This window comes from Xenopus laevis, chromosome 7L (assembly GCF_017654675.1).
Source record: "Xenopus laevis strain J_2021 chromosome 7L, Xenopus_laevis_v10.1, whole genome shotgun sequence".
Classification (NCBI taxonomy): Eukaryota; Metazoa; Chordata; class Amphibia; order Anura; family Pipidae; genus Xenopus; species Xenopus laevis.
In genome coordinates, this window is record NC_054383.1 from 122,640,046 (window position 1) to 122,657,147 (window position 17,102).

General features: G+C 44.2%; 1 protein-coding gene across 1 annotated transcript in view; it reads left to right on the plus strand.

The window, feature by feature from the left end:
- Positions 1-374: 374 nt before the first annotated feature.
- The window catches only part of pitpnc1l.L (phosphatidylinositol transfer protein cytoplasmic 1 like L homeolog), a 114,283-nt gene continuing 97,555 nt past the window's right edge, over positions 375-17,102 (plus strand). The window contains exon 1 of the mRNA XM_041569647.1: positions 375-575. Within this exon, the coding sequence (XP_041425581.1) occupies positions 528-575 (48 nt within the window). The 5' untranslated portion in view covers positions 375-527. The remainder of the gene's footprint in view (positions 576-17,102) is intronic.

Here is a 17,102-nt window from a genome sequence, read left to right on the forward strand (position 1 = left end):
TGTGGTGTGGGTAGGGCCCAAGGCTCCCCGAAAATCTTGTAGTACGGGCTTGTGATTTCTAATGGTGGCCCTGAAAAGAAATAGATATAATTTTTAGATGAATTAGAATAGGAATGCCTATAGAATGCTGAATGTACATATTGGGTTAACTCCCCTTTAATGTGTGTGTGTGTCTGTGTGTGTATTTGTGTGTGTGTATTTGTGTGTGTGTCTTTGTGTGTGTGTATCTGTCTGTGTGTGTGTCTTTGTGTGTGTGTCTGTCTGTGTGTGTATTTGTGTGTGTGTATTTGTGTGTGTGTTGATTGTAGGTGGAGTGTGTCTCACTCAATGTAAAGGTGTGTGTGTGACTCCAGCCCTGCCTCTATAGAGAGAGAGAGAGAGGGAGCAGGAGGGAGGGTGAGAGGGAGAGACGCTAGCACAGAGGGAGGGGAGAGAGAGGCAGAACCCACAGTGCAAGGTGAGAGAAGAAGCAGCAGCAGTGCACAAGCCAAAGTTTTCCCCGAGTGCAGCGCTAGTGTCGGGCCGCGATGCTGCTGAAGGAATACCGCATCTGTATGCCCCTCACTGTGGAGGAGGTAAGTCAAGGGATCCATGAGGCTCCTGCGCGATTCCGCTTCTTCTGCCGACAGATCCCGCCAGTTCCTGTGTATTTACTGTACATCCGAGTAGCGAGGGAAGTGCTGCCTTTAAATCGCAGCGCCTGTAGCCCTGTAACGATCCAGCCAATGCGACACTTGCTGCAAATAGTCTGCGCCACTCGTGGGTATAACGCAACAGCAGCGCCAACATTTCACTGTAGAGAAGGGCATGTGCCTTTATATTACTCATTAGCTCACTCTGTGCGTCTTGTTGCTGCTGCTGATCATCTGCAACTCCTACAGCCTCTAGGCTTAACCTGGCCGCAGTTTCTAAACCAGCACCAGACTCTCAGGGGGGGGGGGAGCTGTAGTTCAGCACCAGGATTAGTGGGTGTTGCAGTGAATTTGTAACTCATCGAGGAAGAAGTCAGGCAGCTGAACTAGTTATGTGAAGACATCCCCAGTGTGGCTGCAGTCATCTGAATCCTGTATTCTGCTGCAGGGGCTCCTGCAACTGTCGCTTTTAACCCTGAAAGTGCCGCTGCAGTCAGTGCAGGCATGGTGTTGGCATTTTTGACAATTTCCCTGTTCCTCTTGGTAGAAGAGCATTTTTGCAAACATGGCTACATTCAGGGGGTTATTTATTAAACCTCACATTTTTCTGGTCAGGCTTTTTAGGGCAAAATTCAAATTTTACATGGAAAAAAAAACCTTACATTTTTTGCTGCAAAAAGCTCAAATCCAAAAATCCACCGGCTCAGACCTGGCGAGGTCTTGTATAAGTCAAGGGCAGAAGCACCCATCCCAAATTGAAGGTATCATGGTCTTTGGTGGCTTTAGCCCGAAAAATCTGACTTTTTCTGGCCAAAAAAATATCGAGTTTTCCGGGAGAAAGGACGAAAAAAAATCATACGATTTGGGTTTTCGCTCAGTTTTTTTATTACGTTTTAATTCATCTTAATTAACGGGTTTATTCATCTTTAAGATAACTTTTAGTATGATGTAGAAAGTGATATTCTGAGATAATTGGCAATTGTGTTTCATTTTTTTTGGAGTTATTTAGCTTTTTATTCAGCAGCTCTTTAATTTGCATCGTAAACAATCTGGTAACTAGGTTCCAAATTATCCTAGCAACCATGCATTGATTTGAAAAAAGGCCCCCAAACACGGGCCCATAAAAGCTGCCGACAGACCGAGTCGCCAGCTTATTGGCCCGTGTGTCCGACGGGCCACATCTGTGCGTTTATACAGTCCTGCGATGCGCCCACTCGTTTCGGATGCACTATGATCCGATCATTGGGCCCTAGGGCCCACGATCGGATCAGCCCGATATCGGGGAGATCTCTACATCTATGGCCACCTTAAGAAACTGGAATATGAATAGGAGAGGGACTGAATAGAAGGATCAATAATAAAAACTAAAAATACCAATACATTTGTAGCCTTACAGAGCATTTGTTTTTTAGAAGGGGTCAGTGACCCCCGTTTGAAAGCTGGAAAGAGTCAGAAGAAAAAGGCAAATAACTATAAAACTATAAAAAAGCCGTTCTATAACATAATAAAAGGTATCTTAAAGGTGAACAACCCCTTTAAATTTTTTTTAATGATCCGATTAAATGGAGTTAATATATAACTAAATAAGGAAAAATCAGGCATGGGAGTTTGGTGGAGTTTTTTTTATTGGGACAATGAGATAAATTCAGATTTGAGGGTGGAACTACACGGGCGATTTTCAGTGTGCGTCCATCTGTTCCGACGTGAGGAAGAGCAGGCGGCACGTCGGGTGCGCCGAATCTTATGTAAGTAATACAAATGTCGCACGTACAAGCTGATGGCATCCAACACAACGCGACTGACGGATGAAGACGCAACATGCAGCGTTCCCATCGTACAGTCGTGTCGTGTTGGATACCATCAGCCTGTACATGTGAAATTTTTATTACTTACATTAGATTAGGCGCATCCGATGTGACGCCTGCGATTCCTCGTGTCGCGTCTGAACGGATGGACGCGCACTGAAAATCGCTTGTGTGGTTCTACCCTCAGTGAATAATCTCTCCAATGTTCAGCTGAAACTAACGGTGACAGATGTCGCAGCCTTCCTCTGCTGCCGTGAAACTGGCCTGGGACTGCCGGGGATGGTAGGAAAGGGTTACAGAGACCCACCACATACACCAACAGGGACCCTTTTTTTTAGGTTCAGAGGCTCAGAGGAGACTAAACATGGAATGCACCCGAATATCCGCACAGAGAAAGGAGCTGATGACAAATCTATGTCTTGTGTACACAGGGAACTCTACAGCCGCCCTATGCAAGCCCCCAGGCAAAGCTTAAATTCCTGCCTAATTAAGAGCGTGTTGGAAAGCATGGGATAATGGGTTAATATATTTGGTGCATAAGGAGTCAGCGTTTGTTTTGTAATGCCTCATTGCATTTTTAACTCTTGCAAGGTGAAGTACAAGAAAAAAAATCCTTCTGATGCTAAAGACTCATAAAGAAAGCTGGTGATTATAAAGTGTTTGTGCAGTCCTTGTGATGTTGGCCTCATGCTGAAAAACAATTCATCCTCGTAGTGAAGTTAATGGAATAGACCGATCAGAAGTCCAGATGGGCCCGAGTTGTCCATAGTCCTGTTTGTGGCTTATGGAACTGTACTTGCGATTTCTTTTTAGGGTCCCTGGGGGATCAGGCCCTTGTTTTGTAGTGACACGGTCCAGTGTCGGACTGGCCCAGCAGGACACCGGTAAAAAACCCGGTGGGCCCTGACCCTCATTGGCCCTGCCTGGCCAGACCCCCTCTCCCCATATTGGGATCCCAAAAAAAAAATTCGGCACCTCATAGTAGGGGACGGGCGGGGAGGCCGAAGGGGGGACCTGGACAGCAGTTCCGGTGAGCCCCGGGCCCCCAAGTCCGACCCTGACAGGGTCTGGGGCAAACTGAGTCTGTTTGGGGTGCAGTTATAACCACGTAAGCTTTGTTGTTAAACAACTCCTGAAGGAAAGTGATGAGATATATTCCAAGGGGCGGTTCACCATCAGATAAACTGTTAGTATGTTATAGAATTGTATATTCTTGGCAACTCTTCAATAGGTCGTCACTTTTTATTTGTAATAGTTATTGAAATATTTGCCTTCCTCTTCTGACTCTTTCCAGCTTTAAAATGAGAAGGCGGGGTCACTGACCCCAGCAACAACAAAAAACGATTGCTCTGCAAGGCTACAGTATTATTCTTACTTTGTATTACTTATCTTTCTATTGAGGCCCTCCTCTATTCATACGCCTGTCTTTCTTTCAATCCACTGCCTGATTGCTAGGTTAAACTGGACCCGAGCAACCAAGTAGCTGCCAAAATTACAAAAGGGGAGAGCTGCTGAAAAATCTAAATAACACAAAAGCCGCAAATAATGAAAAAAAAAACGAAGACCAATTGCAAACGGTCTCAGAAGAGCACTCTACATCATAGTAAGAGTTAATTTAAAAAAAAAAAAAATAACTCCTTCAAACAACAACCCAAGGGCTACTGATCCAAAGATTTATTGTTACCATCTTGCTCAAAAATATTTATAATCTCCCAGCCATTCTATCAGTGCCCGCCGATCTGCAGGTCCCGCTATGTGTGGGGCCCAGGGCCATTACTTGTTTAGTCTCCCTAAACATTTTGTTGCACCTGAAGGGGCTCAGTACAATTGTACCCCACTTTCATCTTCTGTAGGATGGATTACAGGACCGTGCCGGTTACTCTGAACAGTGCTGGCCAACTTTTGCCAAGCTGTGGGCCAAATATCAGAGACGCCAAATGCATGGGGTCCAATTGTCGAATGTTTGTGGTGCAGCATTACTATTGCTGCCTTTTTATGCCTGTAGTCCTAGGTTCAATTCCAACCAGGGCACTGCATCTGCAAAGAACATACATTAAGTTTAATTGGCTGCTGATAATGCAATAGGGATCAGATTGCAAGCTCCACTGGGGCAGAGACTGATGGGAATGATATAATCTCCATAAAGCACTGCATAATATGTTAAAATAAAACATAATAACCCTGCTGCCCCTGGAAAGCTGCTTTAAACCACAACCTGCCTGTTTGATTCTGGCATAGCATGAGTTCTGTTCTATCCAGCAATAACCAGCTGGGCGGGTGATTTAATATTTTTTAGTTTAGTTTGACAGTGCACCTGCTATCCGTCTAATGCAAGATGATTCATGATTCTGCAGGCTTTCCTTTAAGTGCAGTTGACGCAGCTCCCATCGCCCCGGCTGCTTGCGCGCGAGAACTGAGCAGAGACTTATGGGGTGTTTACATTTAATGACATACATATGTCACAGGCTTGACACCTAAGGAGAAAACTCGTCAGCATATGAAGAATATGCAGTTCCAGCATCGGCTCTCCTTAACCTCTTTTCTGCATTAAACTGACGGATAACTTTGGTGATGGAATGAGTTGTAAAGCCTCTGGCAAAACGGATTGGTGGTCACCTCGGTTGGTGCTTATGGAGGATAGTATCATTAGAACTAGGGATGCACCGAATCCACTTTTGTGAAAGATTCGGCGAATACCAAACCGAATCCTAATTTGCATGATGCAAATTAGGGGTGGGAAGGGAAAACATTTTTTACTTCCTCGTTTTGTGACAAAAAATTACACGATTTCCCTTCCCACCCCTAATTTACATATGCAAATTCGGATTCGGTTCGGCCGGGCAGAAGGATTCGGCCGAATCCTGCTGAAAAAGGCCGAATCCCGAACCGAATCCCGAACCGGATTCGGTGCATCCCTGATTAGAACAATAACACATACAGGCAGGGATGAAAGGTGTATGTTTGGTACAGCCAGGGTTGAAATCACAATTGAGAACATGAAAAGCTGCTGTCGGCATGAAAATGCCCAAAAAGAGGTGAGAGCTTGGCCCTGTTACTGTTCTTGAAAGAAAGAATGTGACTAGTGTTTCTTAACCTGCTTCTCATGGAACCAGCAGGATCAGCACAGCACCCACTGCATTCTCCCATTGTGTTTAGTAGGAATAGCATGAAAGTTATAATTTCCATACATACCATGTGCTTTTGGGCAGTGACCACTCCAGCCACAACCAGCTTAAGGCTTGTGACACACGGGCAGATTTGGGGAGATTTAATCGCCTCTTCTTCTGGGCGACAATCTCCCCCCGAACTGCCTTTGCGTGTCTTCCCGTCCATTATAATGAAAAGCTGCCTGCACTAAAGCACATGTGATGCTTCATTTTCCGAAGTCGCCTGAACTTGCCTCACAAGAAAACTTTGGAAAATGAAGCACCACGTGTGATTTAACGCAGGTCGACTTTTCATCATAGCGGACGGGAAGACGCAAAGGCAGTTCGGGGAGATTGTCACCCAGAAGAAGAGGCGATTAATCGCCAGGCGACTAAATCTCCCCAAAGGGGAAGGAAAGTCTTCTTCCATTTGGGGGTGCCAAATGTTAGGCACCCCCAAGTGATTGTATTGACTTACCTGAAACCTTGGGCCGGTGCTCCTATCAGCAGAAAACTGCACCGGCCCGGGGTTCTTCCAGCAAGCACCACAAAGCAATCCTTTTCCGGCTTCTTCTCGTGTGCATGTGCAGTAGAGTGAAAAGCCGAACTTTAACTTAAAAGTCGGCTATTTCGTTCTACTGCGCGTGTGTCTGCCCCAGGAAATTTGAAGAAAGAAGAAGCCGGAAGAGAATCGTTCCGTGGTGCTCGCTGGTATAACCCCGGGCCGGGGGTTTCAGGTAAGTAAATACAATCACTTAGGGGTGCCTAACATTTGGCACCCCCAAGTGGAAGAAGACTTTCCTTCCCCTTTTAAGCAGGTTGTGGCTGGAGTGGTCACTGCCCTTCTCCTTTGTTGATTTTTTTGGTATAGATTTTATTACTAAAACTTACACTGTGTACATTGCAAGTAATTCATTCTACCTTTTAAAATTTTATTCTTGAACCATTCAATTACATTTTTTTCTTTAGTTGTAATATTGGTGTATAGGCAGCCATCTCCGGCCATTATGCCTGGTCATGTTCTTCCTGAAAGAGCCAACACTTCACAATGGAACTACTTTCAGATTAGCCATTGGTCCTCCTACTCAATGTAACTAGAGGAGTCTTGGTGGGACTTGGATAATACCTCTTGAGTGCTATTCTCATATCTATCACTAGGTGGGGCATTGGACCATTTTTAGCTGTGTCAGGGAGCTGTTATCTGGTTACCTTTCCATTGTTCTGCTGCAGTAAAGAGTGACTGACAGAGAACAAGTCACATGGCTGAGGATACTTGGGAAACTGGCAACATGTCTAGCCCCATGTCAGATTCAAAATCAAATTTTAAAAAATCTGTTTGCTCTTTTGAAAAATGGATTTTAATCCTCCTGCTAGAGGAATGCTATAAACTGATGCAAAAAAAAAAAAAAAAAACTTTTCCAATGACGGAATCCATTTAACCCTTTAAGTGCCAGCTGTAGAATCAACAATGCCCATATAAAAGCGTCATTGCGACAATACTTTTGTGTTTCAAATTTGATGGGCATGTCTGGACAGCTTTTTAATACCAGTGTGTACATCATAATAAAAGAGTCAAGTGAACTTTCCCTTTAATTCTGAATCAGATCAACAAGTCTCTTCGCTGCTCAGTCTCTCATCTTTGCTATTCTCCAGCCATCTATCATATTTGTTTAGAGAGTTTCACAGCCGCTGTGTAATTATGGTACAGATAACAATGGGCTTCTGCCAGAAGCTGCTGCTGTACATTCTGTTTAATGCACTATATCCTCATTTAACTCTGTTCATGTTGCAGCTGATGTGGTTATGTGTTTTGTTGTTTTAAAAATATAATTGTGTGTCTTCTGGCTGGTTAGGTACAGTAAAATAGTCGCCTGCTAGTCTGCTTATGCCGTTGTAAAGATATATTGTTTATTTTTCTGGTTCTGACTTTTGAAACAATGTATCAGGAGTCGGTTCTCCTCCAGGTATGTTATCAGCTGGCTTGTGCAAATCCCCTTCAGTAGTATATGGAGTGCACATAGAGAAGCCTCAGCTGCCAGTGAAGCTCTGGAATCCCTAGAGGTCTCTCAGGAGTCGGGTAGTATACTCAACCACGAGTTGGCACCATCACGGTCTTTGGAAATGAAATCACCTGACTAAGTCAATGTTTACTAAGTACTGACTTTTCTGCCGTCATGTTTGGCTTTGATTTCCTGTTAAGAAGTTGCAGTAGTTAGAAAAGTGGATGAAAGTAAAAAGTTACTTCTAAAAGTTACTTATTTTAACATTAGGGGCAGATTCATCACGGGTCGAATTGAGAATTCAAATTTTTTTTTTATGGTCAAAACTGTCAAATTCGACTAGGGAGCTATCCATATTCGATTTTGAGTTTTTTTAAAAAAAAATTAAATTTGATTTTAAGATTTATCATACTCTTATCAAATTCGACCCTTGATAATTGTGCCTCCCCGTGGTAGAACGCCAAATCCAAGACAAAGTTGATGTTCCACACTAGAGGTGCCCATACATGGGAAGGTTTTAGCTTGGCTCCTGCGCTCCCAAGGGGCCTATTTGACCCATAGCTGGCTGAAAATCGGCTAGATATCGATCAGATTTGGTTATAAAAAGCTTGTTAGGGCGATGATGATGATGCAGTCCTCTTCCTGACAGCCTGTACCCCTGTCATTGTGATCTGATTTGTTTGGCCCAATATCGCCAGCGTCAGACTGGGGGCACATCAGGATCCTGGCACACGGGGTGTCACTACAGAGGAAGCAGACCCTGTGGCTGCAGGGGGCTTCTTGAACCCCTAATTCATATAAAATGTCAATAAATAGTGGTAAAACAGGTCACCCTCTAGACCAGTGATCCCCAACCAGTAGCTCGTAAGCAACATGTTGCTCTCCAACCCCTTGGATGTTGCTCTCAGTGTCCTCAAAGCAGGTGCTTATTTTTGAATTCCAGGCTTGGAGGAAAGTTTTTATTGCATAAAAACTAAGTATAGGGCCAAGTAGAGCATCCTGTAGGCTGCCAATCCACATAGGGGCTACTAAATAGCCAATCACAGTCCTTATTTGGCACCCAAAGGGATTTTTCATGATTGTGTTGCTCCCCAACTCTTTTTACATTTGAATGTGGCTCACGGGTAAAAAAGGTTGGGGATGCCCCACCTGCTCTACACTTTTGCGGGCTTAAAAAATAATTTACTGTGGAGCCCAATAATATTTAGTTATGGCAAAGACCAAGACCTAGGTTGGCAGGATTTTAGGGACTGCGAAGCCCTGGGGCCGTGCAGGAGATAAGTACACTGGTTTAAATTTCCTGTGCACCAATCCCCAATGCTCAGGTACCCCATGGTGAAAATTTGCACACTCGCACAGATGAAGGAGAGGGGGTGACGTGCAGCAGTGGGCCTAGGGACACCCCCTAGAGTCCTGCGCAGAACCAATTTATAAGACTCGAACCTGACCGGAAACCACAACTCGCAGCCCGTGACCCAAACCGCAACCCGCATATTTACCCGCTTTGATCTGCTACCTGACCCCAACCCGCAACTGGAGGGCTGTATGTATGGATGCTGGGTTTTCATTTAGAGTGGTTGAACTTGATGGACTTTGTCTTTTTTTTTCAACCTGATTTAACTATGTAACTAACTATGTAACTGCCCGATCCGCCACCTGCCGACCGCCATTAAACAGGACATGATGTTGCTGTAAACCGGATTTGACATCATCAAAAGTGGGCGTGGAAAGAATATGTTTTGTAAAATGTTAAAAGGAGTAAAATATAGACAATATAAGATAAGATAAATTTAGATGAGACCCGCAACCCGACCCACAATCCGCAGACCCGCAGGCCGCATCTATTCCCGCACCTGAAAATCCTACCCGCAGGATACCCGCTCTATTTGCGGGTAACCCGCAGGTACACGACCCGCTGAAGGACTCTACTGCGCTCTATGTAGTCCCTGGGTGGGTCCCATGAGGGCTGGGGCCCACCTGATTTTCTCCCTGTGTCCCACCAGCTCAGTCCGACCTTGGATATCACCCACCTCAAGGCAATTTGTCTAGGGAAGCAGCAAATAGACAAGGATTACTCTCATATACCCAAAGGCTCCACAGCATGTTAACAGTTACACATATATCAATTTGCACATACATTATTCACAGTTGGTTTACCACTTGCACATTCACACAGGAACCAACTCAACTTACACACACAAGCACTTATGCACACCATGCATTCTTACATTTCTCCATCGTCCCTTGATGATAATACAGCAAACAGAGGCAGTAGCGCATTATTAGGTATAATAAAGAATAATGATACATTCGCTTATTTCCAGTAGGGCACAATGTATAAGTGAGGTATAGTGACCATGTAAAGCACTTGCCAAACCTGCTGTCCAATGCTGGTGCTCTAAAGAACAGGCTCACCATGTAGAGAGCCCAAGTTAGAGATTGGGGGTCATAGGGGGACGCCATGCAAATCAGTGCCCCTCTCATTTAAACAAGCAATTAGCTGAATTCCTTTAATGCATTAACAGGCTTACATTTAAAAAAAAAAAAAATGAGGAAATTGTGTAAAATTACAGAAAATAATTTCTTTAAGGATTGGCAAAGAGTTTTAGCAAGTGAACGGTGTCACATTAGCATAACTGATTTGCTCATTATAATGAAGTACTTAAATAATTGGGTAACAAGCAGACAACCCTGCTGAGTGAGGCCTTGCTTAGACACGTTCACTTTATGAGACAGATGGGGCAAAGGAAAAACCTGTAAGGCAACGTCAAATACTAGAAATAATAATTCACTTTGCACTGAATTTCCAATACATTGTCACTCTCCTTTATACAGTGTAGTGATTATTTATATGGGGTGGATTAACCTTTAAGTTAACTTTCAGTATGTTATAGGATGGCCAAGTCTAAGCAACTTCAATTGGTCTTCATTTTTTATTTCTTATAGTTTTTCTATTTCACACCTGCCGAATAAATTCGCCCATCACTAAACCCATACATATACTGGCACTTTCCATCATCTGTTTCCATAATTCTGTAGTGTATCATTGACTAATTGTAAATTGCGGCACAGGGGTCTATTCATTTGTTTGATACCACTATCCAGTGACTGTGGCTATTATGGCACTGTGTGGGGGCCCAAACAGACTGGTTGGCCAATACCCATGATTATGTGTGCAGAACATAGGTATTTTTGCATTAAACCAATCAAAATCGACTAAATTACTAAGTTGTACCCATACACACACACTCGTTTTGCCTAAAACTGGCTTGTTTTATTTGCCCCTTTGTGGCTGGCTCTAAGAAATATGATTTATATGAAGAAGATAAAGTATTTGCAAACCCAAAGCAAGGTACAAACCAGCAACTTATAGTACTGGATTTGTAGTTGCTACCAGGAATTGTGAAATGTCCTTTATCAGGAACGGCACCAGGAACGGCACTGTTTTGTTTCGCTGGGAAGGTGTCACCCCATGCATTTCCTTGCAGACATAGGTGTAGGGAAGGGCACTTTGTCAGCGCCACATTGAATGGTTACCAAACAGGTTACTAGCATAATGAGTGATCTCTCTCTCACTAGTGCCATTATGCTCAAATGGTTTTCACTTTGGGTTTAGATATACAGTTCCTTTAGCATACCTCCCAACATTCTGGAAATAAAAAGAGGGACAAAAAAGTTGCCGGCGTGCCCATTTTTGTGGCCACACCCCCTAATTACCGTGTTCCTTTTACAAAATTTGGCAGGTTATGAAAGTTTGAACATATATCTGTGTTTTTTTTAGTTATTACAGTTTTGCTTATGAAGGCTACTTGCCCTTTAAGCTGTGAGTCTAACTTCTCCCAAGAGACCTGTTATCTTATGCTGTTACAATTACATATTTGCTTATCTCAAAATTGTTATAAAAGTATTTTATCTGCAGCTGTGGCTGTTCTGGGCTCATAATTGCCAAAAGCCAATTATGTTAGAAACATGGTTTCTTTTTCTGCCTGTTCAGTGCAGAGAAAATCGGGACTTTCCAGTACAAATGAGGGATTGGGGTTGAGCTATCAAAAGAGGGACTGTCCCTCTAAAAACGGGACAGTTGGGAGGTATGCCTTTAGTAATTCAGCCTTTTTTAGCAGGATTTGGATTCGGCCGAATCTTTGTGCCTGGCCAATCCAAATCCTAATTTGCATATGCAAATAAGTGGCAGGTAGGGAAATCACGTGACTTTTCATCACAAAACAAGGAAGTAAAAAAAAGTTTTTTCCACTTTTTCCTTTCTCGTATCTGTAACAAGGGGAGTGGTTTATTAGCAGGAGTGTCTCCCAAAGTGATCTTACTAGCATGTTTGGAGTTAATAGCTTATTGGACATTATTCAATGATCTTACTGGCATGTCTGGGATTGATGCTCTACTGACCAAGTCTGGGACCATTTGAAATGATAATTCTGATCCTTTTATTGCATTACCCGCCATTCACATCTGCTCTCCTGAAACATTCCTCATGGAGTATGTCAGAAATTATGAATATTCAATTCTTATAGTTTGTTATATTTTGGATTGTAAAGATGGTAAAGTGAAATGATTTGCAAAACCAGAATCCGTTGCATGCGGTAAGCTTCTCCTTGATTTTTATTGTAAGCTGTTCCCTATAGACATTTACACGTTTGAGATCAAATAATTTATCAGAGGATAATTTAGAGAGGGAGACAAGCTTAGCGGGAGGGTTTACTATAGATAGCAGAGGAGAGACTGTCAGATAAAAGGGAATCGAATTAACAGAGTGCTCCTGTAGAGGAGAATGCATGGAAGCAATGAAAACGCTGATTTATCTACTAATGCTGCTTGCCGGTGAAGGTAAAAGAACTTGGACCATTACCGAGCGTGAGAAATGGTGGCAACAGCTTTAACCTGAGAGACAGAGAAGGGTACACAGTACAAATTTATATCATCTGTAACCTTGTGGCAAAGATTTACTCGCAATTTACTGTCCATAGGTCGATAGTCGTGAAATACATAACAGGAATCCAATGATGTATAAATATATCACCGGAGGTTCTGAGCTGGCAGCAGGGCCATTGTGAAATTGCTCATTTATTATGAAGGCTTGAGTGAAATAAATACTGTTGCATTAGTCTTCAGAACTCAATAAGATAGGTTGGAATATGAGAATTGTATTTTTAGTTTTTTTTGTATTTTGTATGTAGGGATCATGAGATTTACAAGAAAAAGGAAACTCAAAGTCACTGGGGCTCATTTATAAACAATGGGCAAAGTTGCACATGGGCAGTAACCCATAGCAACCAATCAGTAATTAGCTTTTTTCAGCAAGCTGAGGGTTGGGCATTGAAAGCAATCATCTGATTGGTTGCCATAGGTTACTGCCCAGGTGCAAATTTGCCCACTGTTTATAAATGAGCCCAACTGACTTACTGAGTCCCCTCTCCCCAATACAACAAAAAAAAACCACAGGATGGCCCTACTGCCCCATGCTGGTCTTAAAATGCAGAATTGTGCAATTGAGTTTGTGGGCACCGTGACTGACTACTCAACTTCTGAAACTCAGCTCTCTCTCTGACCAGAAGCATGCACACTAGAAGACCAAAGGGTATTTTATGAAGACCCCTAAGAGCATGCTCCTTAGGTCACCTGTAGAGAACACTTTTGTCTGGGTTCTGGCTGCACTCTCGCTACGAATAAAAAAAACATGCAGGCCCAATGGTAGCCTGAGTCTCCACTCCCAAACTTGCTTGACTAAATGATAAGGAAGTTAGGTGATAGGAGTGTGCCCCATCCCTGCCCAACCATCATGATTACAGCAGGGTTGAACGCAGGCAGTGCTATATTTGGGGTGGTGGTCTGGTGCACCTTTTTTTTTACACATGGTCAATGACCCCTAAAATTTTCCTTGCTTCAAGTGCCCATGCTCCTGGGTTCCTCGGCCAGGTTAATAGATTTCTTTCGGCTGCCGATTATTACTCTGCATGTATTGCCGATCTGAAGATTTTCAGTAATCTTAATACAATTGCTGTCAGGGGCAGAACATTGGCTGATCTGTTGTTTTACTACTTTATTTGATCTGAATGGTTAGTGGTAGGTCAGGAGATGTGGAAGTCCGATCATTCGAGCGATCGGATCTTTGCATCTATGGCCAGCTTAAAAGGCGGCAGTCAACCCTGCTTGCAAAATGCAACTCTGCATTTTCAAGAGTTGAACTGGGGTGCAGGGCATTTTTGTCTGGATTTTTTGCTTTGGTATAGAGAAGGAAGATCAGTCTAAGGGACCCCTAATTTGCCTACAGAATTGCACCTAGTAAAGGGAAATGCCTTGGAACCTCTCTCTACAGTCAACAGCAAAACCTTGTTTTCCCTTCAACTGACCTATTTAATTTGGTACCAAGGTCCATCCCAGTAACCAGTTCTGGATTTAGAAAGCAATCTATTTTCTCTATGGCTTTTCTTCCTGAGTAAAACAAGGATACTCCCAAGCTTCAGAAATGCTTCATTGAGACATTATTGCTAATTAAAACCAATTAAGCATTTTCTCTGATCATATCACTACTGTAGGGCACTATTTCATTATTAGTTTACATTAGTTGCTCTCACTGATTCAAATATATATCTGAATCCCATCCATGGGAAGGTCTTTTAGCTTGGGCCAAATTGGGCTGTTCCCAGTGGAAGGCTGTTGGTTTTGCTAGGAGTTGTACTTTAATAATAGCTGGAAGGCATTCAATAGCCAATATGTTTTACTGTTTGTTTATAGGAATGTTAAGTGAATCCTAATTCCAATAAGAGTACATTGCTCCTTTATAAAGTTCCTGGGGGAAAGTCAGAATCATGACCTCCTATTTATACCCGAGACTTAACTCAGTCCTGACTTTGTTGATTTGACATTTTCCAAGATTGCGTCTCAGTTCAATGCTCGATGCCTCTTGGCCATGGTGAAAATGACTGCTTTGGAAATAGGCCTTTTAAATGACTTGTGCTCATAGCATAAATGACTTGTGCTCATGGTATAAATGATTTGATCTCATTTTCTCTGAAAATGGCATAACGGTAGATTAAAATAATAAAGAATCTTATTACAAAAATTGCCGTAACCCACACATGTCCCTGCTATTTTTAGCTTAAGTCTAAGAACGGGGAGGGGGGAAGGAAAATTCTGCTGCTGATCCTTAAATTATACAGTACAGTTTATGGCACCCGTAGCTTTTGCATGACGCCATTTTCTTGCTCAAATTGTCAAAATGACCCTTCTGTGGCTACACATTCATGACCCGAGAATCACATTAAAATGTCAGCATAGAGAAATGTTAAATTCACAAGGGAGCAGGAATTATTTTTATGAATGTCCCCCTCCTTGAATAAAATTGTTTACTTTTTACCCAGAACTGGTGTTTCTCTGCCTTACAAAATTCACAGACCAAGAGACAGGTCCTGACTTGTAATCCATGGATTCTGCGAATGCCAGTGGGTGTAGCTCCCCCTGTTTCATCAGGATATACCCGATTTAGACCAACTCCCTCCAGCTTCCCTCCCCTTACATCATCCTCCCAGGGTTTTCAAGTTACAAATTCAATGCGTGCATGTGCAGCAAGTATTTAGTTACATCAGCAAGTCTTCTGACAGCATATGTATGCACAGTGACATCACGTCCTGTGACAGGCAGGCATGATTACTTCTTTTCCTCAACTAAAGGAAAAAATCCCCTCTGAGTTGCCTTCCTTTGGATTGAAACAGTGTTTGCTGGTTTGCTGTCTGGTTCCCCCAAAACACGTTGGATAGGTGGCGCAAGTGCCCCCTAGATACCTGGTGGGGTATCAAGCCAGCAATAGAGAAGTAGAAACCACACACATGTTGAATTTAAAAAATGTCTTACCCTTTTATTTGGCCACAAAGTGTCAAAACAAGATACCGTTTTGGGTGGATAACAAAGGGAGGTTCATCCAACCTAAAAATAATACTGCTTTGTCACATTGTGGCCATATAAATAGGTAACCCCCCTTTAAACATGTGCGTGGCCCCTACTTCTCCTACTTGTCTCTACAATTTCCCTGGATTGACAGTTTTTAGAGCGGCTGCTGATACGATAGGTAGTCACTGATAAGTGAGGGCTGTTTGGGCCTCTGTGTTCTTGAAATGCCAAGGCTATTTAGAACTCCGGTCTGGGCCCAAGATCAGGAGTATTAACCTCTGAGCAATCTGCTCAGTAGCATAACTACAGAGGAAGCAGACCCCACGGCTGCATGGGGGCCTGGGTCTGCCACCTCTACTGGCCTTCCTACATATTTAAATTTTTTCCCTATTAATAACATTGGGGTTAAGTACCATTTTTAACGGTTAGGCCGGTAAAATACTCCTCTCTATGGGGCCTGGGCCCGCCTCCTCTGTATGGAGCCTGGGCCCGGCTCCTCTGTATGGGGCCTGGGTCTGCCTCCTCTGTATGGGGCATGTGTCTGCCTCTTCTGTATGGGGCCTGGGCCCGCCTCCTCTGTATGGAGCCTGGGCCCGGCTCCTCTGTATGGGGCCTGGGTCTGCCTCCTCTCTATGGGGCATGTGTCTGCCTCTTCTGTATGGGGCCTGGGTCCGCCCCCTCTGTATGGGGCCTGGGTCTGCCTCCTCTGTATGAGGCCTTGGTCTGCCTCCTCTGTATGGGGCCTGGGTCTGCCTCCTCTGTATGAGGCCTTGGTCTGCCTCCTCTGTATGAGGCTTGGGTCTGCCTCCTCTGTATGGGGCCTGTGTCTGCCTCCTCTGTATGTGGCCTGTGTCTGCCTCCTCTGTATGGGGCCTGTGTCTGCCTCCTCTGTATGGGGCCTGTGTCTGCCTCCTCTGTATGGGGCCTGTGTCTGCCTCCTCTGTATGAGGCCTGGGTCTGCCTCCTCTGTATGGGGCATGTGTCTGCCTCCTCTGTATGGGGCCTGTGTCTGCCTCCTCTTAATGGGGCCTGTGTCTGCCTCCTCTGTATGAGGCCTGGGATTGCCTCCTCTGTATGGGGCCTGGGTCTGCCTCCTCTGTATGGGGCCTGTGTCTGCCTCCTCTGTATGAGGCCTGGGTCTGCCTCCTCTGTATGGGGCCTGGGTCTGCCTCCTCTGTATGAGGCCTGGGTCTGCCTCCTCTGTATGGGGCCTGGGTCTGCCTCCTCTGTATGGGGCCTGGGTCTGCCTTCTCTGTATGGGGCCTGGGTCTGCCTCCTCTGTATGGGGCCTGGGTCTGCCTCCTCTGTATGGGGCCTGGGTCTACCTCCTCTGTATGGGGCCTGGGTCTACCTCCTCTGTATGAGGCCTGGGTCTCCTCTTCTGTATGCGGCCTGGGTCTCCTCCTCTGTATGCGGCCTGGGTCTCCTCCTCTGTATGGGGCCTGGGTCTCCTCCTCTGTATGGGGCCTGGGTCTCCTCCTCTGTATGGGGCCTGGGCCTCCTACTCTGTAGGAGCCCTGCAGGTAACCAACAAGGCATGCAAAATATACCTCAATCTAATGTTCATTTACTTAACTCCGTTTTCTTATCATTATGCTTATTGCAGAAAACTGCTGTGAT